Source organism: Thamnophis sirtalis, unplaced genomic scaffold (assembly GCF_051295495.1).
Source record: "Thamnophis sirtalis isolate CommonGarterSnake01/CBP01778 unplaced genomic scaffold, rThaSir2_p1.2 scaffold_1, whole genome shotgun sequence".
Taxonomy (NCBI): Eukaryota; Metazoa; Chordata; class Lepidosauria; order Squamata; family Natricidae; genus Thamnophis; species Thamnophis sirtalis.
The window spans coordinates 175,316,291-175,338,561 of NW_028261381.1; the positions used below are offsets into that span (position 1 = coordinate 175,316,291).

General features: G+C 42.2%; 1 protein-coding gene and 2 pseudogenes across 2 annotated transcripts; 1 reads left to right on the top strand and 2 right to left on the bottom strand.

Annotated features, from left to right (window-relative positions):
• Positions 1 to 1,294: 1,294 nt before the first annotated feature.
• LOC106557325 (phospholipase A2 inhibitor beta) lies at positions 1,295 to 4,330 on the bottom strand. Its single transcript, XM_087703360.1, has 2 exons — positions 4,080 to 4,330; positions 1,295 to 2,651 (listed from the first exon to the last, which is right to left on the bottom strand). The coding sequence occupies exon 2, from the start codon at positions 2,648 to 2,650 to the stop codon at positions 1,655 to 1,657; it is 996 nt and encodes a 331-aa protein (XP_087559486.1). The 5' UTR covers position 2,651; positions 4,080 to 4,330; the 3' UTR covers positions 1,295 to 1,654.
• LOC148049866 (phospholipase A2 inhibitor pseudogene) lies at positions 2,542 to 19,256 on the bottom strand (annotated as a pseudogene). Its single transcript, XR_015695269.1, has 2 exons — positions 17,375 to 19,256; positions 2,542 to 2,651 (listed from the first exon to the last, which is right to left on the bottom strand). The product of XR_015695269.1 is annotated as a phospholipase A2 inhibitor pseudogene (transcript).
• LOC148049867 (uncharacterized) lies at positions 18,721 to 20,296 on the top strand (annotated as a pseudogene).
• Positions 20,297 to 22,271: the final 1,975 nt, after the last annotated feature.

A 22,271-nucleotide genomic window follows, 5' to 3' on the forward strand; every position in this document is an offset into this window, starting at 1 on the left:
TTTCCCTCCCTTCCCCTTCCTTGTCTATTTACTTCCTTCCCTTCATCATCTATTTGCTTCCTTCCCTTCCATTCCTCTTTATCTATTTACTTCCTTCCCTTCATCATCTATTTACTTTACTTCACAGCTGACCTTCGAACATCATTTGTCAGCTGTGACCAGGGGGGCATTTGCCCAGGTTCGCCTGGTACACCAGTTGCGTCCCTACCTGAACCGGGAGGCCCTCACAACAGTCACTCGTGCCCTTGTGACCTCTAGGCTGGAATATTGCAATGTGCTCTACATGGGGCTGCCCTTGAAGAGCATCCGGCGACTCCAGCTAGTCCAGAATGCGGCCGCGCGAGCGATTGTGGGTGCACCTCGGTTCACCCACGTAACACCTATCCTCCGCGAGCTGCACTGGCTACCTGTTGATCTCCGGGTGCGCTTCAAGGTGCTACTTATCACCTATAAAGCCCTTCATGGTAGTGGGCCTGGGTACTTGAGAGACCGCCTACTGCCAATTACCTTCACTAGACCGATCCGATTGCATCGATTAGGCCTCCTCCGAATTCCATCTTCCAGCCAGTGCAGACTGGCAACTACCCGGAGGAGAGCCTTCTCGGTGGCTGCTCCGACCCTCTGGAACGAACTCCCCGTGGAGATTCGGACCCCCGCCACCCTCCAATCCTTCCGCGCCGCTTTAAAGATCTGGCTGTCCCGGCTGGCCTGGGGTTAAGATTTTAACCCCACCCGAATTGTGTGACTGTTGTGCTTTCTTTTAATATGTTGTATTGTCTCCATGTTTGGAATACTGTTTGTCTTGCCCCCCCCACCCTTCTGAATTGTGAGCCACCCTGAGTCCCCCCAGGGAAAAGGGCGGCATACAAATAAAGGAAACTAAACTAAACTAAACTTCCTTCCCTTCATTATCTATTTATTTCCTTCCCTTCCTCTTTCTTATCCATTTACTTCCTTCTTTTCCCCTTCATCTATTTGCTTCCTTTCCCTTCCCTTCCACTTCCTCTTTCTTATCTATTTTCTTCCTTCCCTTCCCCTTCCTTGACTTCCCCCTTGACTTTGCTCTTGAGAGGTCTCACAAAAGGGGATCCCATAACCCCGGGACACTGCAACCATCATAAATACGAGTCAGTTGCCAAGGGTCTGAATCTTTATCATGGGACCATGGGGAGGCTGAGACAATCATAAGGGTGATTTGTGGATTCAGACTAAGGGGTGGGAGGGAAATTTCTAATGCTGAAGAAATCAGAAGGAGAAAAGTTTGGCTAATATTGAAAAGAAAATCAAACTTAGCTTAATTTGTCTGATTGGTGTTTAATCATCTTGTTTTATTTCTTTTATTGCTTTGTTTGCTACACCATTTTTCCCTTTTTCATTCTTTTTAACAGATCTGACAGCAGGCTCATTGGGAATTCTGGGAGTTGAAGTCGATACATGATGGCTGGGGGATTCTGGGAACTGAAGTCCAATCATCTGAAAGCATGCCTGCCTAGGAATTCTGGGAGTTGAAGACCATGCATGGTGGCTGGGGGATTCTGGGAATTGAAGTCCAATCATCTGAAAGCATGCCGGCCCAGGAATTCTAGGAATTGAAGTCCATCCATCTTGTAACACACCAGCTGAGCAGGCTGGGAAAAGATCCGTCTCAAAGGCTTTAGCAGGCACAAAGTTGGGATCCGTTAAGTGAAGTTGCAACTTGACCCTTCAAACGTTTGGGGAAAGCGCAGACAACATCCTCCTTGGAGAACAAATCCACCCCATCTTTCTGGACCCAGTTGAAGAGGGCCTGCAGGCGGCAGTCACACGCCCAGGGGTTCCCGGAGAGATCGAGTGTGAACAAAAAAGACACGTTGACCAAGGGAGAATCCAGAGACACGATATCGTTGCTGGCGAGATCCAACCGTCCCAGATGCTTCAGGGACCGAAAGAGCCCAGCCGGAACATGGGTCAGGCTGGTGTTCCTCAATGAGAGGATCCACAGCGTGGGAGTCCCATGGAAGGTGTTGGGGGCAATCGACTGGATGGGGTTGTTTTTCAGAGTTAAGACCGTTAAAAATGTGAGGCCTCTGAACATCTCCGGAGAGAGGCAGCGGAGGAGGTTGGAGGAGAGATCCAGGGACGTCAGCAGGGTCAGCTTACGGAAGCAAGAATCCGGGATCTCCTTCAGCTGATTGTGGTCGAGACGCAGCTTCCTGAGGTCCTCCAGGGTATCGAACCAGGACGGGCGCAGTTCGGCCAGTTGGTTTCCACTGAGGGCTAAGTAGGCCAGGCTACTTGCATTGGTGAAGAGCGCTGGAGGTAGATCTTCCAGGAGATTTCCAGAAAGATCCAGGGAGTGCAGGTGTGGGAGGTTATGGAAGAGGCCACCCGGAAGGGTCTTCAACTGGTTGTTGGTCAGATAGAGCTCCCGGAGCTCCGGAAGACCCTGCAGGGCCTCCGCGTCAAGGCCAGAGATCTGGGTGGACTGAACGAAGATTGTCTTGGTTTCACTGGGGAAGCCTTTGGGAAATTCATGGAGGGATGAAACATTGCAGATAAAAACCGTCTTTTCTGTGCCGGGATGGGGCAGGCAGTGAGGGACCTGTTGGGTGTAGCTGTTGAGGGACATCACAAGGCAGGCGATCAGAAGAAGTGGAGTTGAAGGCTTCATCCTATGGGGAAAAAAAGGGAAAGACAACACCTTAAGCTTCCCTCTCACATGTGGCCCAGCCAGGAGCCCTCTGCCCCGCCCTCTGTTTCTGCCTGCTGTTCTCAGTTGCAGCACTGACTTTTCCTTCAGCTGAATTCCACCCTCACCACCCGGTTGCTCGATCGGGGTTGAAGCTCTCCTGAAATATCTGCAGCCCCTCCCGACTGTGTTGTTTCCAAAATTGATAAGGGGCTCGGAATAGAAGATGGTCAGAATGGGCTGAGGCTCAGGACTGGATGTGTTATTCATCTCTCTTATTTCCCTTTCTCTTTCCTTCGCTTCTCCTCTTTTCACTTCTTTCACTTCCTTCCTTCTTTGCTGCCTGTCTGCCTCTGTACCTTCCTTTTCCTTGACCACCTTCTATTCTTCCTTCTTTCCCTCCTTCCTTCCTTCTTGCCTGCCTGCCTGCCTCTGCCCCTTCCTTTTCCTTGACCTCCGTCTATTCTTCCTTCCTTCCTTCCTTCCTTCCTTCCTTCCTTCCTTCCTTCCTTCCTTCCTTCCTGCCTGCCTCTGTCCCTTCCTTTTCCTTGACCTTCTTCTATTCTTCCTTCCTTCCCTCTTTCCTTCCTTCTTGCCTGCCTGCCTGCCTCTGCCCCTTCCTTTTCTTTGACTTTCCTCTATTTCTCCTTCCTTCCATCCATCTCTGACTCATTTTTTCATTTGTCTGTTCTCTCTCTTTTCCCTCCTTCCTTCTCTCCACTTTCCTCCCTCCCTCCCTTCCTTCCTTCCCACACTGCCATCCACTTCCTTGCCTCCATTCACTTTTAAACCCCCAAGAACACCACCTGGCTGGAAGGCCCCCCCTAGCCACGATTCCCTTGTTTGCTTGTTCTTGCCGTTCTCTTTCTTCCAAAATGTGAGCCTGAGTGTGAAACTTGTTTGCAAAGGGTCCAGGATTTCTTTTTCTCAGTTAGAAAATCTGAAGGACTAGAAATTTGGAAGAAGTGGAATCAAACCGATGAAGTCTTTTGCAGATTCCAAGGCTTTGATTCCCACACTCATTCTTTCTTTCTTTCTTTCTTTCTTTCTTTCTTTCTTTCTTTCTTTCTTTCTTTCTTTCCTTCCTTCCTTCCTTCCTTCCTTCCTTCCTTCCTTCCTTTTTTCTTTCTTCTTTCTATGTTTCTTCTTTCTTTCCTTTATTTCCCCCTCCCTCCCACTGTTTCTTTCCTTCCTTTCTTCTTTTTCTCTTTCTTCTTTCCTTCCTTTCCTCCTCCCTTCCATTCTTCCCTCCCTCCCTCCCTCCCTCCCTCCTTTCTTTCTCTCTCTCTCTCTCTCTCTCTCTCTCTCTCTCTCTCTCTCTCTCTCTTTCTTTCTTTCTTTCTTTCTTTCTTTCTTTTCATTCCAAACCAACACTCAGCTTGTGCAAGAAAGCCAAAAAGTGCCCACTTACCTATCTCTCTCTCCAAACCAAATGTCTGCCAGCTTCTCTCCCTCTTTTTGGTCTGCTGTGTCCAGCAGTTACTCTCTCATATATATCAGTGTTAGAAGGAAGTTCCTGCCCTCAAAAATCTTTCCCAAAAACATTGGGGGAAATTCCCCCGTCCTGATTGCATCACGGGGAGAAAAAAAGATCCAGAGCCCAGCTGAACCTTTGTTCAAAGGCAAATGTTGACAAATGTTGAAAACCTGAAGCCTTTTCACAAAATGAACTTTTCTCTTTTTTTGGGGGGGGGGAGGAGAAACAATTTCCTCATCTCTTTTGGAGAACTGCCTCAAACAATTGGAAAAAAACACACCTAGACCAGTGATAGGGAAAGATTTTTGGCACCGAGGGCCCAAACCGGAACACGCGTGCAGTAACACTCATGTCTGCACGCTAGAGTGTTGGAAACCTGAAGACCAGCTGGCTGATGCACATGTGTTTTTGGCCATTTTTGGCCATTTTTCAGTCCATTTTCAGGCTGTTTTTTGGGCCGTTTTCCGGCCATTTTTTGGAGCTGTTTTTTTAGGACATTTTCAAGCTTGAAAAACAACCTGAAAACTGGGGGAGGAGCTAGCGTCGCAGCAAAACTGCAGCTAATTCTGGTTACTCCAGATTAGCTGTGGATTCTGATCGGTTGGACCGTCTGAATTAGACCCAATCTGTCCCGAAGAGACAGTGGGAGGTAGGGGGAAGCCCTGTGAACCCAGAGACACCCTCAAAGTCTCTGGGAAAACAGGGGAAGCCCCCTTTTCCTTGCAATCTTGAGCCAGCCGCCTAGGCTGCCGAAGCTGCCGACAGCTCCACAAAGCAAGAGCTGGAGAGAGAATAAAGCATGCCCTTATGGTGAGATCTTTTATAAAGGTTTTTTTATTCTAAAGAGAACACCCTAAACTTGAAGACTTAAAGAAAATACAGTATAAACAGAGAACTATCGGCGGGTTTGAGCATGGTTAATTGAGATTGCTTGGACTTTACATTTCTTATCACCGGAAACCAGATTGGACTTTTGTTATAACTTGTTTCAACTACATGAGGAAGCTTTTTTTGACATCTGGCAGTGATTTGACTGGGACTATTTTCTCCTTTATTATGCCTTAAAGACTCTTTTATTTGTTTTGTTATGCTTTCTGTTGTGACTCAGCAGAAACCTCCGGTGAGTGGTTTCGGGATGCAGGGCTGACCCGTGACCCGACAAAAGCGCGAATGTCATAAGCGCGCCGACAAAACCGCAGCGCTAAAACCGCGATGTCAAAAGCGTGTCGACAACAGCGTGCCGACAACAGCGCGCCGACAGAAGCGCACTTTAAGTTAAGGTAAGGTTTAGGGTTAGGGTTAGGTTTAGGGTTAGGTTTGGGTTAGGGTTAGGGTTAGGTTTAGGGTTAGGTTACAGCACGCTTCTGTTGGCGCGCTGTTGTCGGCGTGCTTCAGGGCTCATTCGTCGCACGGTTTTGTCGGTGCGGTTTTGTCACCGCGGTTTAGTCAGCCGTGCTTTTTTCGTTCGCGCATTTGTGGTGGAACCGGGCTGACCGGCTCACAGGAGAGGATAATGAGCAGCTGTGGCTCATTAGGATCTCCTGCGGATAAAAGACGGAGGGTGCCACGCCCTAGTGGCAGAAGTCAACGTTCGTTCGTTCGTTTCATTCCGTTCCGTTCTCCGTTTCGTGTGCAACCATTGAGAAAGGCATTTGGATAAGTGTCTTGATTTATGTAATCCTGTCTTGTATTAGTTTGAGTGAAGACTTTTGCCAGAGCATTTTATCTGTGTTTATTTTGGGCTCGCAGCCAGCAAGAGCCGGGACTGATAAAAACATTCCTTTGCAAGCTTTGTTTGGGCTTCCGTTTCTGAACGGGCAAGGTGTGGGTCAGAACAGCTTTCCTAGCCCCGTGATTCTCTATTAAGAGTATTTTTTTCCCCCCCGGGGCTAGGAATTGATACAATACAACACTGCCACCTTGTAGACTTTGAAACAATGTTACCAAACTTTATTGCGGGAGTTATTTAGTTAGAATGGCCCTGTTGAGGGTCAAGACACAATAAGAGGCAAGAGCTACAATTGTTTACACAGGTGTCTCTTGTGGATTCTTAGTGTCTGGAAACTTATTTTGGAAAATGCATGAAAACCTCTAAGAGAAAATTGGGTGAAAGTTCTTCTAATTGAAAGTGAAAAGAAAATACTTTGAACTCTCTCCGTCATATTTTTCTTTGACTATGTTTACACCATTCTGCCTGGGATATGACGGTTTTTCTCTTTCTTTTTGATCGCCTGTTTGCATTTTTTTCTTTTTTGGTAGAAGCCCTGAAGTTTTGAAGTGTTGAATATATATTTTTTGTTTTGTTTTATTGCCCCTTTTTTGGCCTATCCCCCTCCCAGGGGTGGGTTTCAACCGGTTCGCGGCAGTCCCTGCAAACCGGTTGGTCGGCGAACTCGGAAGTAAGTAACTTCCGGGAATGGCGAAGGGCCCACCCACGCGCCCGTGCACCTGCGTGCACTCCTTACCCGGTTTTGACGAGTTCTGCGCTTCCACGCATGCGCAGGACGCATACAGCACCTGCGCAATCCTCCAGGAGCAGCTGGAGCATCGCACAGATGCTAGTACGCATGTGTATGCCATGCGCGTGCACGCGCGCACCACACACGTGCACGAGGACGCCACCGGCGAGAAACCCACCCCTGCCCCCTCCCTACCTTTTTGAAATATTCAAGATACGTGTGTGTGTATGTGTGTGTCTGTGTGTATGTATGTATGTATGTATGTATGTATGTATGTGTATATATATATATATATATATATATATATATATATATATATATATATATATATATATATATATATAGAGAGAGAGAGAGAGAGAGAGAGAGAGAGAGAGAGAGAGAGAGAGAGATATGTATGTCTGTCTGTCCGTCCATCCGTGTGTGTCTGTGTGTGTATACATATATACATACATACACATACATAAACTTTCCTCTTCTTTCACTCACGCTTATTTTTTTTATGCTCAACTCCCCTGCTTATCTTTTCTTTACTTCTTTCCTCTTTTCAAAACAAAAACAAAAACTGGGCCCTAAAATCTGGAACTGATTGGATAAGGTGGCCAAGATTTTGACTATTTTTTTCCTTTTCTTCTTTACCCACCCTCCTTTTATTCTCTTATTATATTTCCTATATCCCTTTTTTTCTAATCTTAATCTTGATCTATCTCTTTGCTTCTCTATTTAACTTTTACTTCCCTCCCCTTCCTTTTCTTATTCTTTCTTTTTCCCTTCCTTCCTTTATAATTAAACTATAATTAGATTGAGCCTCAAAAAGGAAAAGAGATAATAAATCAGGAAGATGAGCCGGAAGGTGACATCAGTGGGCTCCACTACCACGACCCCCTGCCTCTTCTCCAGCAGGGGGGCAAAGATCAATACAAACAATGATCCAGCAAGAAAAAAAAAGGCTACAACACTAGAGACAATTATGCAAGCAATACAAAAACTACAAACAAGCACAGATGAAAAACTAGACATATTAGTGAAGAAGTCTGAAAACATGAAAAAGAGGATGGAGACAATGGATCAGCGAATTGGAAACATAGATCAGAAACTAGATCAGACAGGGGGAAAAATTGTAACTATGTAAAACTGGATTGTGAAACAAGAAGATAGAATGGAAAAATTGCTGAAAAAGAGGAATAAAGAGAGAAGAGGGATGGAGAATTTGACAGTAGATTGAGCGAAATTGAAATAGAAAGTAGCGCAATAATAGGATGGGAGATGGAGCGTTCTGAGTATTTTTTAAGATTCCAAAATATAACAGAAGAAAAGGGAGAGAATCTGCCACAACTAATGTCTGAAATCCTGATGGACGTGCTAGAGATATCTCGAGAGAAGATGTTGGATTGCATAGATGAGACGTTTCGAATAAATACAAGATATGCAACCAGAAATTCTCTTCCAAGGGAAGTCCATGTAAGATTTACTAAAAAAGCACTTAAACTATAAATATTGCAAAAAATAAAGAGATAGAAAATTGGAATACAAAGGCAAGGAGATTGTAATTTGAAAGCAAATCCCTAGAAGAGTGCGAGAAAAAAAGAAGAAAATACCAATTTTTGACTACAATTCTACTCAAATTAGGAGTTAACACCAGATGGCTGATACCGGAAGGTTTAATATTTATATGGAAAGGACAAAGGTACAGAATTGATACAATTGAGAAAGCAGAAGCCTTTTATACAGAACATCTGAGAGGAAAGGCCGAGAAATCCGGAAGCGAAGAACCTCTGGTGCAATTGTTAGACGTACCTATAACTGAACCTGAGAAGGTGGAAGGTGCCGTAGGTGGGATTAACATTGTAGAAGGTGCTGTAGGAGGGGTAGAGATTAGAGAACAACGGGAACCAAGAACAACTAGAGCTATAAATCCTAATTATAAAACATAAAGATGGAAGGAACAAAATTGCTCTCAATTAATGTAAATGGACTTAATTTGGTAATCAAAAGAAGGAAAATATTCCATAAATTTGAAAGGCTAAATTTTTTTTAAAGACTTATATACCGCTTCATAGGGCTTTCAGCCCTCTCTAAGCGGTTTACAGAGTTAGCATATCGCCCCCAACAACAATCCGGGTCCTCATTTCACCCACCTCGGAAGGATGGAAGGCTGAGTCAACCCTGAGCCGGTGAGATTTGAACCGCTGAACTGCAGATAACAGTCAGCTGAAGTGGCCTGCAGTAGTGCACTCTACCCACTGCGCCACCTTTTTTATCTAAAAAAAAATAGATATAATTTGTTTATAAGAAGTACACATTCAACAAAGATACAATTATTTATTACTACAACCAAAACTTGGCAAAATTTTCACCTCGTTGGCGGACTGTAAGGAAAGAGGTGTGACTTTTTAAATTAAAGATAAAATCCCAGTAAAACAAATTTATACAGATGAGGATGGTGGAAATTATGGACAATGTAAGGAAAATACTTTTAATTGTAATCTACGCACCTAACAAAAAACAAGATGAATTTTATAAAAAACTCCACAAGAAAATAACTGACTTAGAGTATGCTGATATTCGTATGATGGGAGACTTTAATGGCATTATAAACCAGAACATGGATCATAAAACCCATAAAACAATATAATCAAATAGAAAAACACTCCTGAAATCTTTCTTTAAGATGAGGGATGAAATCAATCTAAAAGATATCTGGAGAGAAAGAAACCCCACCCAAAAAACAATATACCTTCTACTCAAATAGGCACCTATCACTTTCTAGAATTGATATGATTTGGTCCTCAACGGATTTACTTGGCAGTATACAAGAAGTTGAAATTGAACCAAATACTTGGGCCGACCAAAACCCAATGACAATTAGATGGAGATCACAAAGAACAAGAGCTAGAGGGACTTTAAACGACACGATACTGAAAGAGAAAGACTTTCTAAAGAAAGTTGAAAAAGAACTGACTTTCTTTTTTAAAGAAAATAAAAAAGAAGATACATCCTTGCAGAACCTTAGGGATACAATGAAGGCCTTCTCTAGAGGTCTGATAATAGACTGTACAAAAATGAGAAACTCAAAGAAAAGACAAACATCCAAAAACCTAGAAAAAGATTATAGTATTTTGGAAAAAGAACTACAGAAATCTCCACAAAAGAAGGAGATTAAAATAAAAAATGGATATAATTAAACATAAAATGGACTTACTGGAAAAGGAGGAACTGGCACAAAAAATTAGAGGTGCTAAACAGAACTATTTTGAAAATGCAAAGAAACCAGGAAGATGGTTGGCATACAAACTGAGAAAGGAGAGAGAGGTAAAGAAAATACAACAACTAAAAAATGAACAAGGAAAAAACCCACTATGGAAATGCAGAAAAGAAGAAAATCATACAAGATTACTATGCTAAGTGGTATGAACAAGAGAATATAAAAGAGGAAAAGCTAAACAATATTTACAAAATGCTAATCTTCCCCTAATACCTAATGGTATTAGAACTATGTTAGAAGGTAGAATAACAATGATGGAGTTAGCTGAAGGTCTTAAAAGACAAAAGATTGGGAAGGCCCCCGGTCCAGATGGCTTACCTGTGGAATTTTACAAAACGTTAGAGGAATCCTTGTCTCTTCACCTGTTAGAAGTTATGAATGAAGGAATGACTGAAAGTAAAATACCTGACTCTTGGCTAGAAGCATACATTAATATCCAAAGAGGAGGCAGATCACACGCAAATTAAGAACTACAGACCAATTTCCTTGTTAAACTCAGACTACAAGCTATTTGCTTCCATAACTGGCTGAGAGACTGAAAAAATATTTAAATGGGGTTTATCCATTCGGACCAAAATGGTTTTCTACCAAAGAGGCAAATTAGAGACAATACAAGAATAATCTTGGACACTTTGGAATATTATGAAGCCCACCCCGAAAAGCAAATGGCCTTGATGTTTCTTGACGCGCAGAAGGCTTTTGATAATGTGAACTGGCAATTCATGATACAACAAATGGAACTAATTAATGAAATTTGGCAAGAACTTCATTCAAGCTATACCAACAGCATACCACAAACAAACAGCTAAGATAATGATAAATGGAGAACTGACAGATCCTATTGAAATAAAGAGAGGTACGAGACAAGGCTGTCCATTGTCACCACTGCTTTTTGTCCTAATGCTAGAAGTTTTAAACAGAAGAATCAGAGAAGAGAACTCGTCCAGAATGCAGCCGCGCGAGCGATTGTGGGTGCACCTCGGTACACCCACGTTACACCTATCCTCCGCGAGCTGCACTGGCTACCGATCGGTCTCCGGATACGCTTCAAAGTGCTAGTCGTAACTTATAAAGCCCTTCATGGTATTGGACCTGGGTACTTGAGAGACCGCCTGCTGCCAATTATCTCCCAAAGACCCGTCAGATCACACAGGGTCGGCCTCTTCCGGGTTCCGTCCACCAGCCAATGCCATCTGGCTACTACCTGGGGGAGGGCCTTCTCTGTAGCAGCCCCGGCCCTTTGGAATGAACTCCCCGCGGAGATCCGGACCCTCACCTCTCTTCAGGCCTTCCGGAAAGCCGTCAAAACCTGGCTGTGCCGGCAGGCCTGGGGTTGATGAGTTCCCCTCCCCTCTCGACTGGTATGGCTGTGTGATTTTCGTGTATTTTAATTATGTGTACTGTTGTTTATGTTCCCTTTCCCCTTTGAGTTGTTCGCCGCCCTGAGTCCCTCCTGGAGAAGGGCGGCATACAAATAAACCAAAACTGAAACTGAAACTGAAATAAAGGGAATGACTATTAAAAAAGAAGAATATAAGTTGCAAGCGTTTGCAGATGACTTAGTCTTCATTCTCCAGGAGCCACTGGAATCTACACCCAAACTGATAGAAAGTATTGAGGAGTATGGAAAAGTAGCAGGTTTGAAAATAAACAAAGGCAAAACAAAAATCATGACAAAGAACATATCATCAAAACACAAAGAAGAATTGGCAGAAATCTCGGAGATGCAAGTTGCGAACAAGGTCAAATATTTGGGGATCTTTTTAACAGCTAGATGCAGTACCCTCAAAGAGGACAATTATTCTAGATTGAAGCAACAAATCGCAACGGATTTGGTGAAATGGGAAAATCTTCAACTATCAATGATCGGGAGAATTTCTACAATCAAAATGAACATTTTACCTAGAATCCTATACCTGTTCCAGACAATCCCAATTAGGTTGGGGAAAGATTATTTTGAAGACTTAAATAAATTGGTGTTGAAATTCATATGGCAGGGGAAAAAAAGCAAGAATAAAATGCAAAGTTCTACAAGATTCTAAATCAAGAGGAGGGTTTGGATTACCTGACTGGGAGCTATACCACCAGGCAGCTAGTCTGAAGTGGATCAAGGAATGGATAATGTTAAGAAATAGTAGAGTCTTGAATCTAGAGGGACATGATTTGCTGTTGGGATGGCATGCTTTTTTATGGTATAAGGGAACTAAAGCACATGGTTATTTTAGGAGGCACCATATAAGACAGGCTTTGTTATTAAACTGGGAGAAGATTAAGAAACTACGCTACTTAAAAATTCCAGTCTGGATATCAACCATCGAAGCTTTTTCATATTCAATAATATATAAAAAGGAACAAACAGTTAGATATACGGAATTATTAAATACAGAGGGTGAACTCAAATCTATACAAGATTTGAAACAGGAAGGTATTGAAGTTAATTGGCATTCATATGTGCAAATACATTCTAGATATAATGAAGATAAAAAAAAAGGAGGGTTTTTACGATAAAATGACTGAATTAGATAAAACCTTAACAGGTACCGATGGAAAGGTAATTTAAAAACTCTATGGCTACTTACTAGAGGTGAAACTGCATGAGGAACAAGTCAAAGAAACTACTTTAGCCTGGGGGAAAAACTTTGGGCATGGGATTGAACTAGAGAAATGGCAAAAACTGTGGATTCAAAATTATAAAATGACAATGTCAACTGCATATGAAGAGAACTTGTATAAGATGTTTTACAGGTGGCATTTATCCCCATCGAGAATTGCAAGAACGTCCAAGAATAAATCCGAAAAATTTTGGAAATGTCATCAGACACTGGGCACATACTATCACATGTGGTGGACTTGTACTGAAGCTAAAAGATATTGGACTAAAATCCACATGTGGTTGGAGAAAATGATACATAAATACATAGACTTAAAACCAGAACTCTTTCTATTGGGAATAATACCAGAAATATACAATAAGGACTTGAAATACCTGATCGTGAATGTTTTAACAGCTGCTAGAATTGTATTTGCCAAAAATTGGAAAAACGAGAAAGTACCATCACAGGAGGAAACTATTCGGAAAATAATGGAATGTGCCGAAATGAGTAAGCTTACATTTGAAATTAGAGAACGAGAGGATGAGCAATATTATAAAATATGGGACTTGTTTTACCAATGGTTAGATAAAAAAACCTGGGAATGAAACTGTTTACTTATGTAGTAATAGAAAGTTATAGTTATTGTTATGAAAGTTTTTTTCTTGTTATGATATAGAGCACTATTTACATGATATATAAAGGACAATAATGATCTTAATGTATAAGAGTGGGATGATTTGAATACTTTGGTACAATTGTATGTAGTGACCATTTTATATTAGAAAGACCTTGGTATATTTAACGGATTAATAACGATGTAATGAACTATATATATATATATATACATATAAATATATATGTATATATATTTACAACCCCCGGTATGCCCAAATATGGGAGGAAGATCACTACTTCCATTCTCTGTCCTTTGGCTCGTCACAAGAGACCATCCAGACAGAAACCCAATATTTTTACTGTTGCCTTTTTGTTACATTTGTTGTATTTGTGCTGATAAATAAATAAAGGGAGACTAGTATAGATCTATTTCAAGCTATTTAGCTCTCATCAGCTAGCCATACCCTTACTGGGAATCGAACCTGTGCTGTATTGCATCTTAGGCAGATGTGATAACCACTGAGCCACAGAGCTCGACCTCTTATCAGCCAGCCAGGGTGAAAGGTATCTATTTAGATTTACAACCCCCGGTATGCCCAAATATGGGAGGAAGATCACTACTTCCATTCTCTGTCCTTCGGCTCGTCACAAGAGACCATCCAGACAGAAACCCAATATTTTTACTGTTGCCTTTTTGTTACATTTGTTGTATTTGTGCTGATAAATAAATAAAGGGAGACTAGTATAGATCTATTTCAAGCTATTTAGCTCTCATCAGCTAGCCATACCCTTACTGGGAATCGAACCTGTGCTGTATTGCATCTTAGGCAGATGTGATAACCACTGAGCCACAGAGCTCGACTCCTTATCAGCCAGCCAGGGTGAAAGGTATCTATTTAGATTTACAACCCCCGGTATGCCCAAATATGGGAGGAAGATCACTACTTCCATTCTCTGTCCTTCGGCTCGTCACAAGAGACCATCCAGACAGAAACCCAATATTTTTACTGTTGCCTTTTTGTTACATTTGTTGTATTTGTGCTGATAAATAAATAAAGGGAGACTAGTATAGATCTATTTCAAGCTATTTAGCTCTCATCAGCTAGCCATACCCTTACTGGGAATCGAACCTGTGCTGTATTGCATCTTAGGCAGATGTGATAACCACTGAGCCACAGAGCTCGACTCCTTATCAGCCAGCCAGGGTGAAAGGTATCTATTTAGATTTACAACCCCCGGTATGCCCAAATATGGGAGGAAGATCACTACTTCCATTCTCTGTCCTTCGGCTCGTCACAAGAGACCATCCAGACAGAAACCCAATATTTTTACTGTTGCCTTTTTGTTACATTTGTTGTATTTGTGCTGATAAATAAATAAAGGGAGACTAGTATAGATCTATTTCAAGCTATTTAGCTCTCATCAGCTAGCCATACCCTTACTGGGAATCGAACCTGTGCTGTATTGCATCTTAGGCAGATGTGATAACCACTGAGCCACAGAGCTCGACTCCTTATCAGCCAGCCAGGGTGAAAGGTATCTATTTAGATTTACAACCCCCGGTATGCCCAAATATGGGAGGAAGATCACTACTTCCATTCTCTGTCCTTCGGCTCGTCACAAGAGACCATCCAGACAGAAACCCAATATTTTTACTGTTGCCTTTTTGTTACATTTGTTGTATTTGTGCTGATAAATAAATAAAGGGAGACTAGTATAGATCTATTTCAAGCTATTTAGCTCTCATCAGCTAGCCATACCCTTACTGGGAATCGAACCTGTGCTGTATTGCATCTTAGGCAGATGTGATAACCACTGAGCCACAGAGCTCGACTCCTTATCAGCCAGCCAGGGTGAAAGGTATCTATTTAGATTTACAACCCCCGGTATGCCCAAATATGGGAGGAAGATCACTACTTCCATTCTCTGTCCTTCGGCTCATCACAAGAGACCATCCAGACAGAAACCCAATATTAATATTGGGTTTCTTAAGCTTAAGAATTGATGCAGAAAAACTTGTAACCAAACAACATGCTTGATGAAATGGAGGACAGTTGTTCTTTGTTCTTCTCTTGCTTTGTTTTGTATGTGTTGTTTCGTTTAAAAAGAATAAAAAATATATTTAAAAAAAGAATGTTGGGATCTTTGGGACTCATCCTCTCTCCTCAAAGGTTTCTTTGCCTTCACTTTGTCTTATCTGCAAACTTAATAAGAGCTGGTTTGAATCAGTGAGCAATAGTTGCAGCGTAGAATAGAGAAAGATCAGAATTCCCTTCCCCCTTTCCTTTTCCTTTTCTTTTCCTTTTCCCTTCCCTTCACCATCTATTTCCTTCCTTTCTCTTCCCTTCCACTTCCTCTTTCTTATCTATTTCCTTCCTTCCTTTCCACTTCCTCATCTATTTACTTCCTTCCCTTCCCCTTCTTCTTTCTTATCTATTTACTTCGTTCCCTTCATCATCTATTTGCTTCCTTCCCTTCCCCTTCTTCTTTCTTATCTATTTACTTTGTTCCCTTCCCTTCATCATCTATTTGCTTCCTTCCCTTCCTCTTTCTTATCCATTTGCTTCCTTCCCTTCCCCTTCCTCTTTCTTATCTATTTACTTTGTTCCCTTCCCTTCATCATCTATTTGCTTCCTTCCCTTCCTCTTTCTTATCCATTTGCTTCCTTCCCTTCCCCTTCCTCTTTCTTATCTATTTCCTTCCTTCCCTTCCCCTTCCTTGTCTATTTACTTCCTTCCTTAGAGCCAAGGTGGCGCAGTGGTTAAATGCAGCACTGCAGGCTACTGCTAGATCAGCAGGTCAGCGGTTCAAATCTCACCGGCTCAGGGTTGACTCAGCCTTCCATCCTTCCGAGGTGGGTAAAATGAGGACCCAGATTGTTGGGGGCAATATGCTGACTCTCTGTAAACCGCTTAGAGAGGCCTGAAAGGCCTATGAAGCGGTATATAAGTCTACTGCTATTGCTATTGCTATTGCTTCCCTTCATCATCTATTTCCTTCCTTCCCTCCCCTTCCTCTTTATCTATTTACTTCCTTCCCTTCCTCTTTTATTTACTTCCTTCCCTTCATCATCTATTTGTTTCCTTCCCTTCCTCTTTATCTATTTACTTCCTTCCCTTCCCTTCATCATCTATGTCAGCACCTCTTCATTGAGTAATTAGGAAAGAAGACCACGAGACTCCATAGGTAGAAATCAAGTCTACTTTTACTAATTATAAATGATTAGAAGCGTAGCAAAGCGAAGACTGATTATTTAGGCGCGAAAGCGATTGATATATAAAATAACCCATTCCCCACCCCTTGGCATCCCAGTTACAGTCCAATCATAATTCTCCTAAGTGTCAGGTGTGAGATAACTTCGAAAGGCATCACCAAGATGGAATGTCGGTGCCGTTGGCCTTGGCGGGAACCTCCTCCGCATGCGTAGTCCGACAGGCAGCAGAACTCCAGAATCTTCCTCCAGCACAATTAGTAGTCCCCTCCCAAATACCATGCACCCCCTCCCCGTTTCAATGGCAGCCGAAGCAGCAGCAAAGCAGAGGCTGACAATCTATTTGTTTCCTTCCCTTCCTCTTTCTTATCCATTTACTTCCTTCTTTTCCCCTTCATCATCTATTTACTTCCTTTCCCTTCCCTTTCTGCAGTTGTTAAGTGAATCATTGCATTTGTTAAGTTAGAAAAGCAGTTGTTAAGTGAATCTGGCTTCCCCCTTGACTTTGCTCTTGAGAAGTCTTGCAAAAGGGGATCGCATAACCTGGGACACTGCAACCGTCATAAATACGAGTCAGTTGCAAAGGGTCTGAATTTTTATCATGGGACCCCGGGGAGGCTGAGACGATCATAAGGGTGATTTTTGGATTCAGACTAAGGGGCGGGAGGGAAATTTCTAATGCTGAAAAAATCAGAAAGAGGAAAGTTTGGCTAATATTGAAAAGAAAATCAAACTTAGCTTAATTTGTCTGATTGGTGTTTAATTATCTTGTTTTATTTCTTTTATTGCTTTGTTTGCTACACCATTTCCCCCTTTTTCATTCTTTTTAACAGATCTGACAGCAGGCTCATTGGGAATTCTGGGAGTTGAAGTCTATACATGGTGTCTGGGGGATTCTGGGAACTGAAGTCCAATCATCTGAAAACATCCCGGTCTAGGAATTCTGGGATTTGAAGTTTCTACATGGTGTCTGGGGGATTCTGGGAACTGAAATCCAATCATCTGAAAGCATGCCACCTAGGAATTATGGGAGTTGAAGTCCATACATGGTGGCTGGGGGATTCTGGGAACTGAAGTGCAATCACCTGAAAGCATGCCGGCTTGGGAATTCTGGGAGTTGAAGTCCATCCATCTTGCAGCACACCAGCTGAGCAGGCTGGGAGAAGATCCGTCTCGAAGGCTTTAGCAGGCACAAAGTTGGGATCCGTTAAGCGAAGTTGCAACTTGACCCTTCAAATGTTTGGGGAAAGCGCAGACCACATACTCTTCAGGAAACAAATCCACCCCATCTTTCTGGACCCAGTTGAAGAGGGCCTGCAGGCGGCAGTCACAGGCCCAGGGATTCCCGGAGAGATCGAGTGTGAGCGCAAAAGACACATTGACCAAGGGAGAATCCAGAGAGATGATATTGTTGGTGGCGAGATCCAACCGTCCCAGATGCTTCAAGGACCGAAAGAGCCCAGCCGGAACATGGGTCAGGCTGGTGTTCCTCAGTGAGAGCATCCACAGTGTGGGAGTCACATTGAAGGTGTTGGGGGCAATTGAATAGATGGGGTTGTTTTCCAGAAGTAAGACCCTTAAAAATGTGAGGCCTCTGAACATCTCTGGAGAGAGGAAGTGGAGGAGGTTGGAGGAGAGATCCAGGGACTGCAGCAGGGTCAGTTTATGGAAGCAAGAATCTGGGATCTCTTTCAGATGATTGTGGTCGAGACGCAGGGTCTTGAGGTCCTCCAGGGTATCGAACCAGGACGGGCGTAGTTGGGCCAGTCGGTTTTCACTGAGGTCTAAGAAGGCCAGGCTACCTGCATTGGTGAAGAGCGCTGGAGGTAGATCTTCCAGGAGATTTCTGGAAAGATCCAGGTAGTGCAGGTGTGTGAGATTACAGAAGAGGCCACTCGGAAGGGTCTTCAACTGGTTGTTGGTCAGATAGAGCCCCTGGAGCTCCGGAAGACCCTGCAAGGCCTCCGCGTCAAAGCTGGAGATCTGGGTGGACTGAACGGAGATTGTCTTGGTTTCACTGGGGAAGCCTTTGGGAAATTGATGGAGCGATGAAGCGTTGCAGATAAAAACCGTCTTTTCTGAGCTGGGAAGGGGCAGACAGTGAGGGACCTGTTGTGTGTAGCTGTTGAGGGACATCACAAGGCAGGTGATCAGAAGAGGTGGAGTTGAAGGCTTCATTCTATGGAGAAAAAAAGGGAGAGACAACACCTTAAGCTTCCCTCTCACATGTGGCTCAGCCAGGAGCCCTCCGCTTCGTCCTCTGTTTCTGCCTGCTGTTCCCAGATGCAGCACTGACTTTTCCTTCAGCTGAATTCCACCTCACCACCCGGTTGCTCAATCGGGGTTGAGACCCCTCCTGAAATATCTGCAGCCCCTCCCGACTGTGTTATTTCCAAATTTGATAAGGGGCTCGGAATAGAAGATGGTCAGAATGGGCTGAGGCTTCATTTCCAGGTTTTTTTTTCCCCAGCCACTGATAAAACAAGTGCCATATCTTATAAAATTGCTCGTCTTCTTGTTCTCAAATTTCAAATGTCAATTTGCTCATTTCAGCACACTCCATTTTTTTCAAATAACTTCTTCCTGTTTTGGTATTGTTTCATTTTTCCAGTTTTTTGCAAATACGATTCTAGCTGCTGTTAAAACGTTTATAATCAAATATTTTAAGTCTTTGGTATAGATTTCTGGTATAATTCCCAATAAAAAAATCTCGGGTTTAAGATGTATGTGTTTGTGTATCATTTTCTCCTACCACATGTGAATTTTAGTCCGGTATCTTTTGGCTTCAATACAAGTCCACCACACATTACCCTCAGCGGATACACGAACATTGACACTTGAAGCCCTTCAAGATGCTTTAAAGGCACAAGCCTCTGTTTTGGAAGAAAAAATTACAACTGCTTTTAAAGATGTATCTGATGAAATGTCTGAAATTAAGGATTTAATCCAAACCCGCAATCAACAAATAAGAGAGGATATAGTGGATGCATTTAAGGGTTTGCTTGGTTATGTAACATCGCTGGAGGATAAGGTAGAAGAAATTAATCAGTCGAATGTGAATCTGGAGAACAAAGTTGATGGGCTCAAATCAAGATCGAAAAGTCAGAGGCAGAAGTTACAATGATACAATACAGAGTGATGGAATTTGCTTTGAGAATAAGAGGCTTGAAAGAAAATAACCAAGAAAATTTGAAAGAAATTTTTGCAGAAGCTTTCGCTCAGTTAATTGCCGAACCAAAGGCAGAATATGATTGGCAGATTGACAAAATTTATCATGTTAATTCATGGATTGCTAGACAGAGACAACTACCAAGAGATATTGTAATCTATTTTGTCACCAGGAAAACAAGGAATGGAATTTTACAAGCGACTTATAAAAACAAACTACAGGTGGCAGGACAGGAGGTGGCAGTACTGAAAGAAATTCCCCCTAAAATGTTGAGATCCAGAAAGGACTATGCATTCCTAGTTGATGAACTTAGAAATCGCCAGATACAGTATAGATGGGAGGTCCCAGCTGGATTGGTGGTGAATTATTTAGGAGAAAGATATCATCTTAATTCAGTTGGAAGGCAAGAGATTTTTTCAGTAATGTACTAAAGTCTGGCTATCCACCATCTCCAGGACTCAGAAGAAGGAAAGAAGCAGGGGAGGCTAGACAGGAAGCTACACAGGTACAAGCCCAAGGATGCGCCTTGACTACAGAAGAAGATTTAATGCAACTTTTGGGTGCTGTTCAAGCCTTGGAATTATTTGAGGAGACAGAAAGAGTTATGGAACAAAGACAAACTTGAGCGGCAATTAAACGTAAAGAACAAGAATTAAAGATACAACAAGTTCAGACAACAACCCAAGAAACTATAAACACAAATACAGAAGCTGTGGGGGGAGCCAGACCAAAGAAGAAATTCCAGCAGGATTTCCAGGCAGCTCTTAAAAAGCTTCAGGGGGCTAAAGATGACAATTAAATTTTTAACCTGGAACGTTAATGGCTTAAATTCACTGCAAAAAAAGGGGGAAAAAATCACTATTTGAAACAATTAAAAAATGATGTAATTTGTTTGCAAGAAACACATATTACAACAAATGACCAGAAATATTTGATAAATTTGAGAGAGAATTTTTATAAGATGTTTTATAGATGGCATTTAGATCCCAAAAAATTAGCTTGTATGTATTACAATCCAAATGTTGGAGATGTGATTGTGTTGACGCTACGTATTATCATGTATAGAGGACTTGTAAAAAAGTTAAAGCATTTTGGATAAAAATATGGTGGATTATTCAAAATATTCTTAAAAAGAGAATAAAGTTCACTCCTCAGTTGTTCTTGCTAGGTATAATTACAGATTGTACAGTTATAGAGACTAATTTGATTCTGAACTTAATAACGGCAGCAAAGATTGTTGGTGGCGCAGTACTGGAAGAAGGAAGAATTGCCTACTATTCAAGAATGGACGTTAAAAGTAACAAACTTAGCAGAGATGGCTAAAATATCAGCATACCTCAAGGACCATTCAGATGAGAAATACAAGTTGGAATGGAGAAGATGGACTGATTATATTCAACATAAATATGGGACTAAGAAATTTCAGTTAGCTTATGAATGAATGAACAAGGAATGTTACAATTTATCTAAAGTTAGCTTTACAAACGGGGAGTTAAAATACAAGCGAAGGGACTATGCTAAAGTTAGTTTATTTTAGTGTATGATTGCTAAATGTTTATACCCTGTATTTGCTCTTGGAGGTGGGGGGAGGGGGGAGGGGATGCGGGATTGGGGGGGAGGGAGGGAAGGGGAAAAGTATATAATTGTAAAACTTCTTAAAACTTTTCAATTAAAAAAAAATACAAGCCCACCACATGTGGTAATATGAGCCTGATATCTGATGACATTTCCATCATTAAAATCTATTAGGATAACAATCTTTTTTTCCTTCCTTTCCTCCTCCCTTCCACTCTTCCCTGCCTCCTTCCTTCCTTCCTTCCTTCCTTCCTTCCTTCCTTCCTTCCTTTCTTTCTTCCTTTCTTTCTTTTCATTCCAAACCAACACTCAGCTTGTGCAAGAAAGCCAAAAAGTGCCCACTTACCTATCTCTCTCTCTCCAAACCTTTCTCTCTTCTTTCTTTCCTTCCTTTCCTCCTCCCTTCCACTCTTCCCTCCCCCATTCCCTCTCTCCCTCCCTCCTTTCTTTCTTTCGTTTGTTTCTTTTTTCTTTCTTTCTTTTGTTTCTTTCTTCTTTCTTTCTTTCTTTCTTCCTTTTTTCTTTCCTTCTTTCCTTCCTTCCTTCTTTCTTTCCTTCTTTTCATTCCAAACCAACACTCAGCTTGTGCAAGAAAGCCAAAAAGTGCCCACTTACCTATCTCTCTCTCTCCAAACCTTTCTCTCTTCTTTCTTTCCTTCCTTTCCTCCTCCCTTCCACTCTTCCCTCCCCCATTCCCTCTCTCCCTCCCTCCTTTCTTTCTTTCGTTTGTTTCTTTTTTCTTTCTTTCTTTTGTTTCTTTCTTCTTTCTTTCTTTCTTTCTTCCTTTTTTCTTTCCTTCTTTCCTTCCTTCCTTCTTTCTTTCCTTCTTTTCATTCCAAACCAACACTCAGCTTGTGCAAGAAAGCCAAAAAGTGCCCACTTACCTATTTCTCTCTCCAAACCTTTCTCTCTTCTTTCTTCCCTCCTTCCTTCCACTCTTCCCTCCCCCATCCCTCCCTCCCTCCCTCCTTTCTTTCTTTTGTTTGTTTCTTTTTTCTTTCTTTCTTTCTTTTATTTCTTCTTTCTTTCTTTTATTTCTTCTTTCTTCCTTCCTTCCTTCCTTCCTTCCTTTCTTTTCATTCCAAACCAACACTCAGCTTGTGCAAGAAAGCCCAAAAGTGCCCACTTACCTATCGCTCTCTCTCCAAACCAAATGTCTGCCAGCTTCTCTCCCTCTTTTTGGTCTGCTGTGTCCAGCAGTTACTCTCTCATATATATCAGTGCTGGGAGAAAGTTCC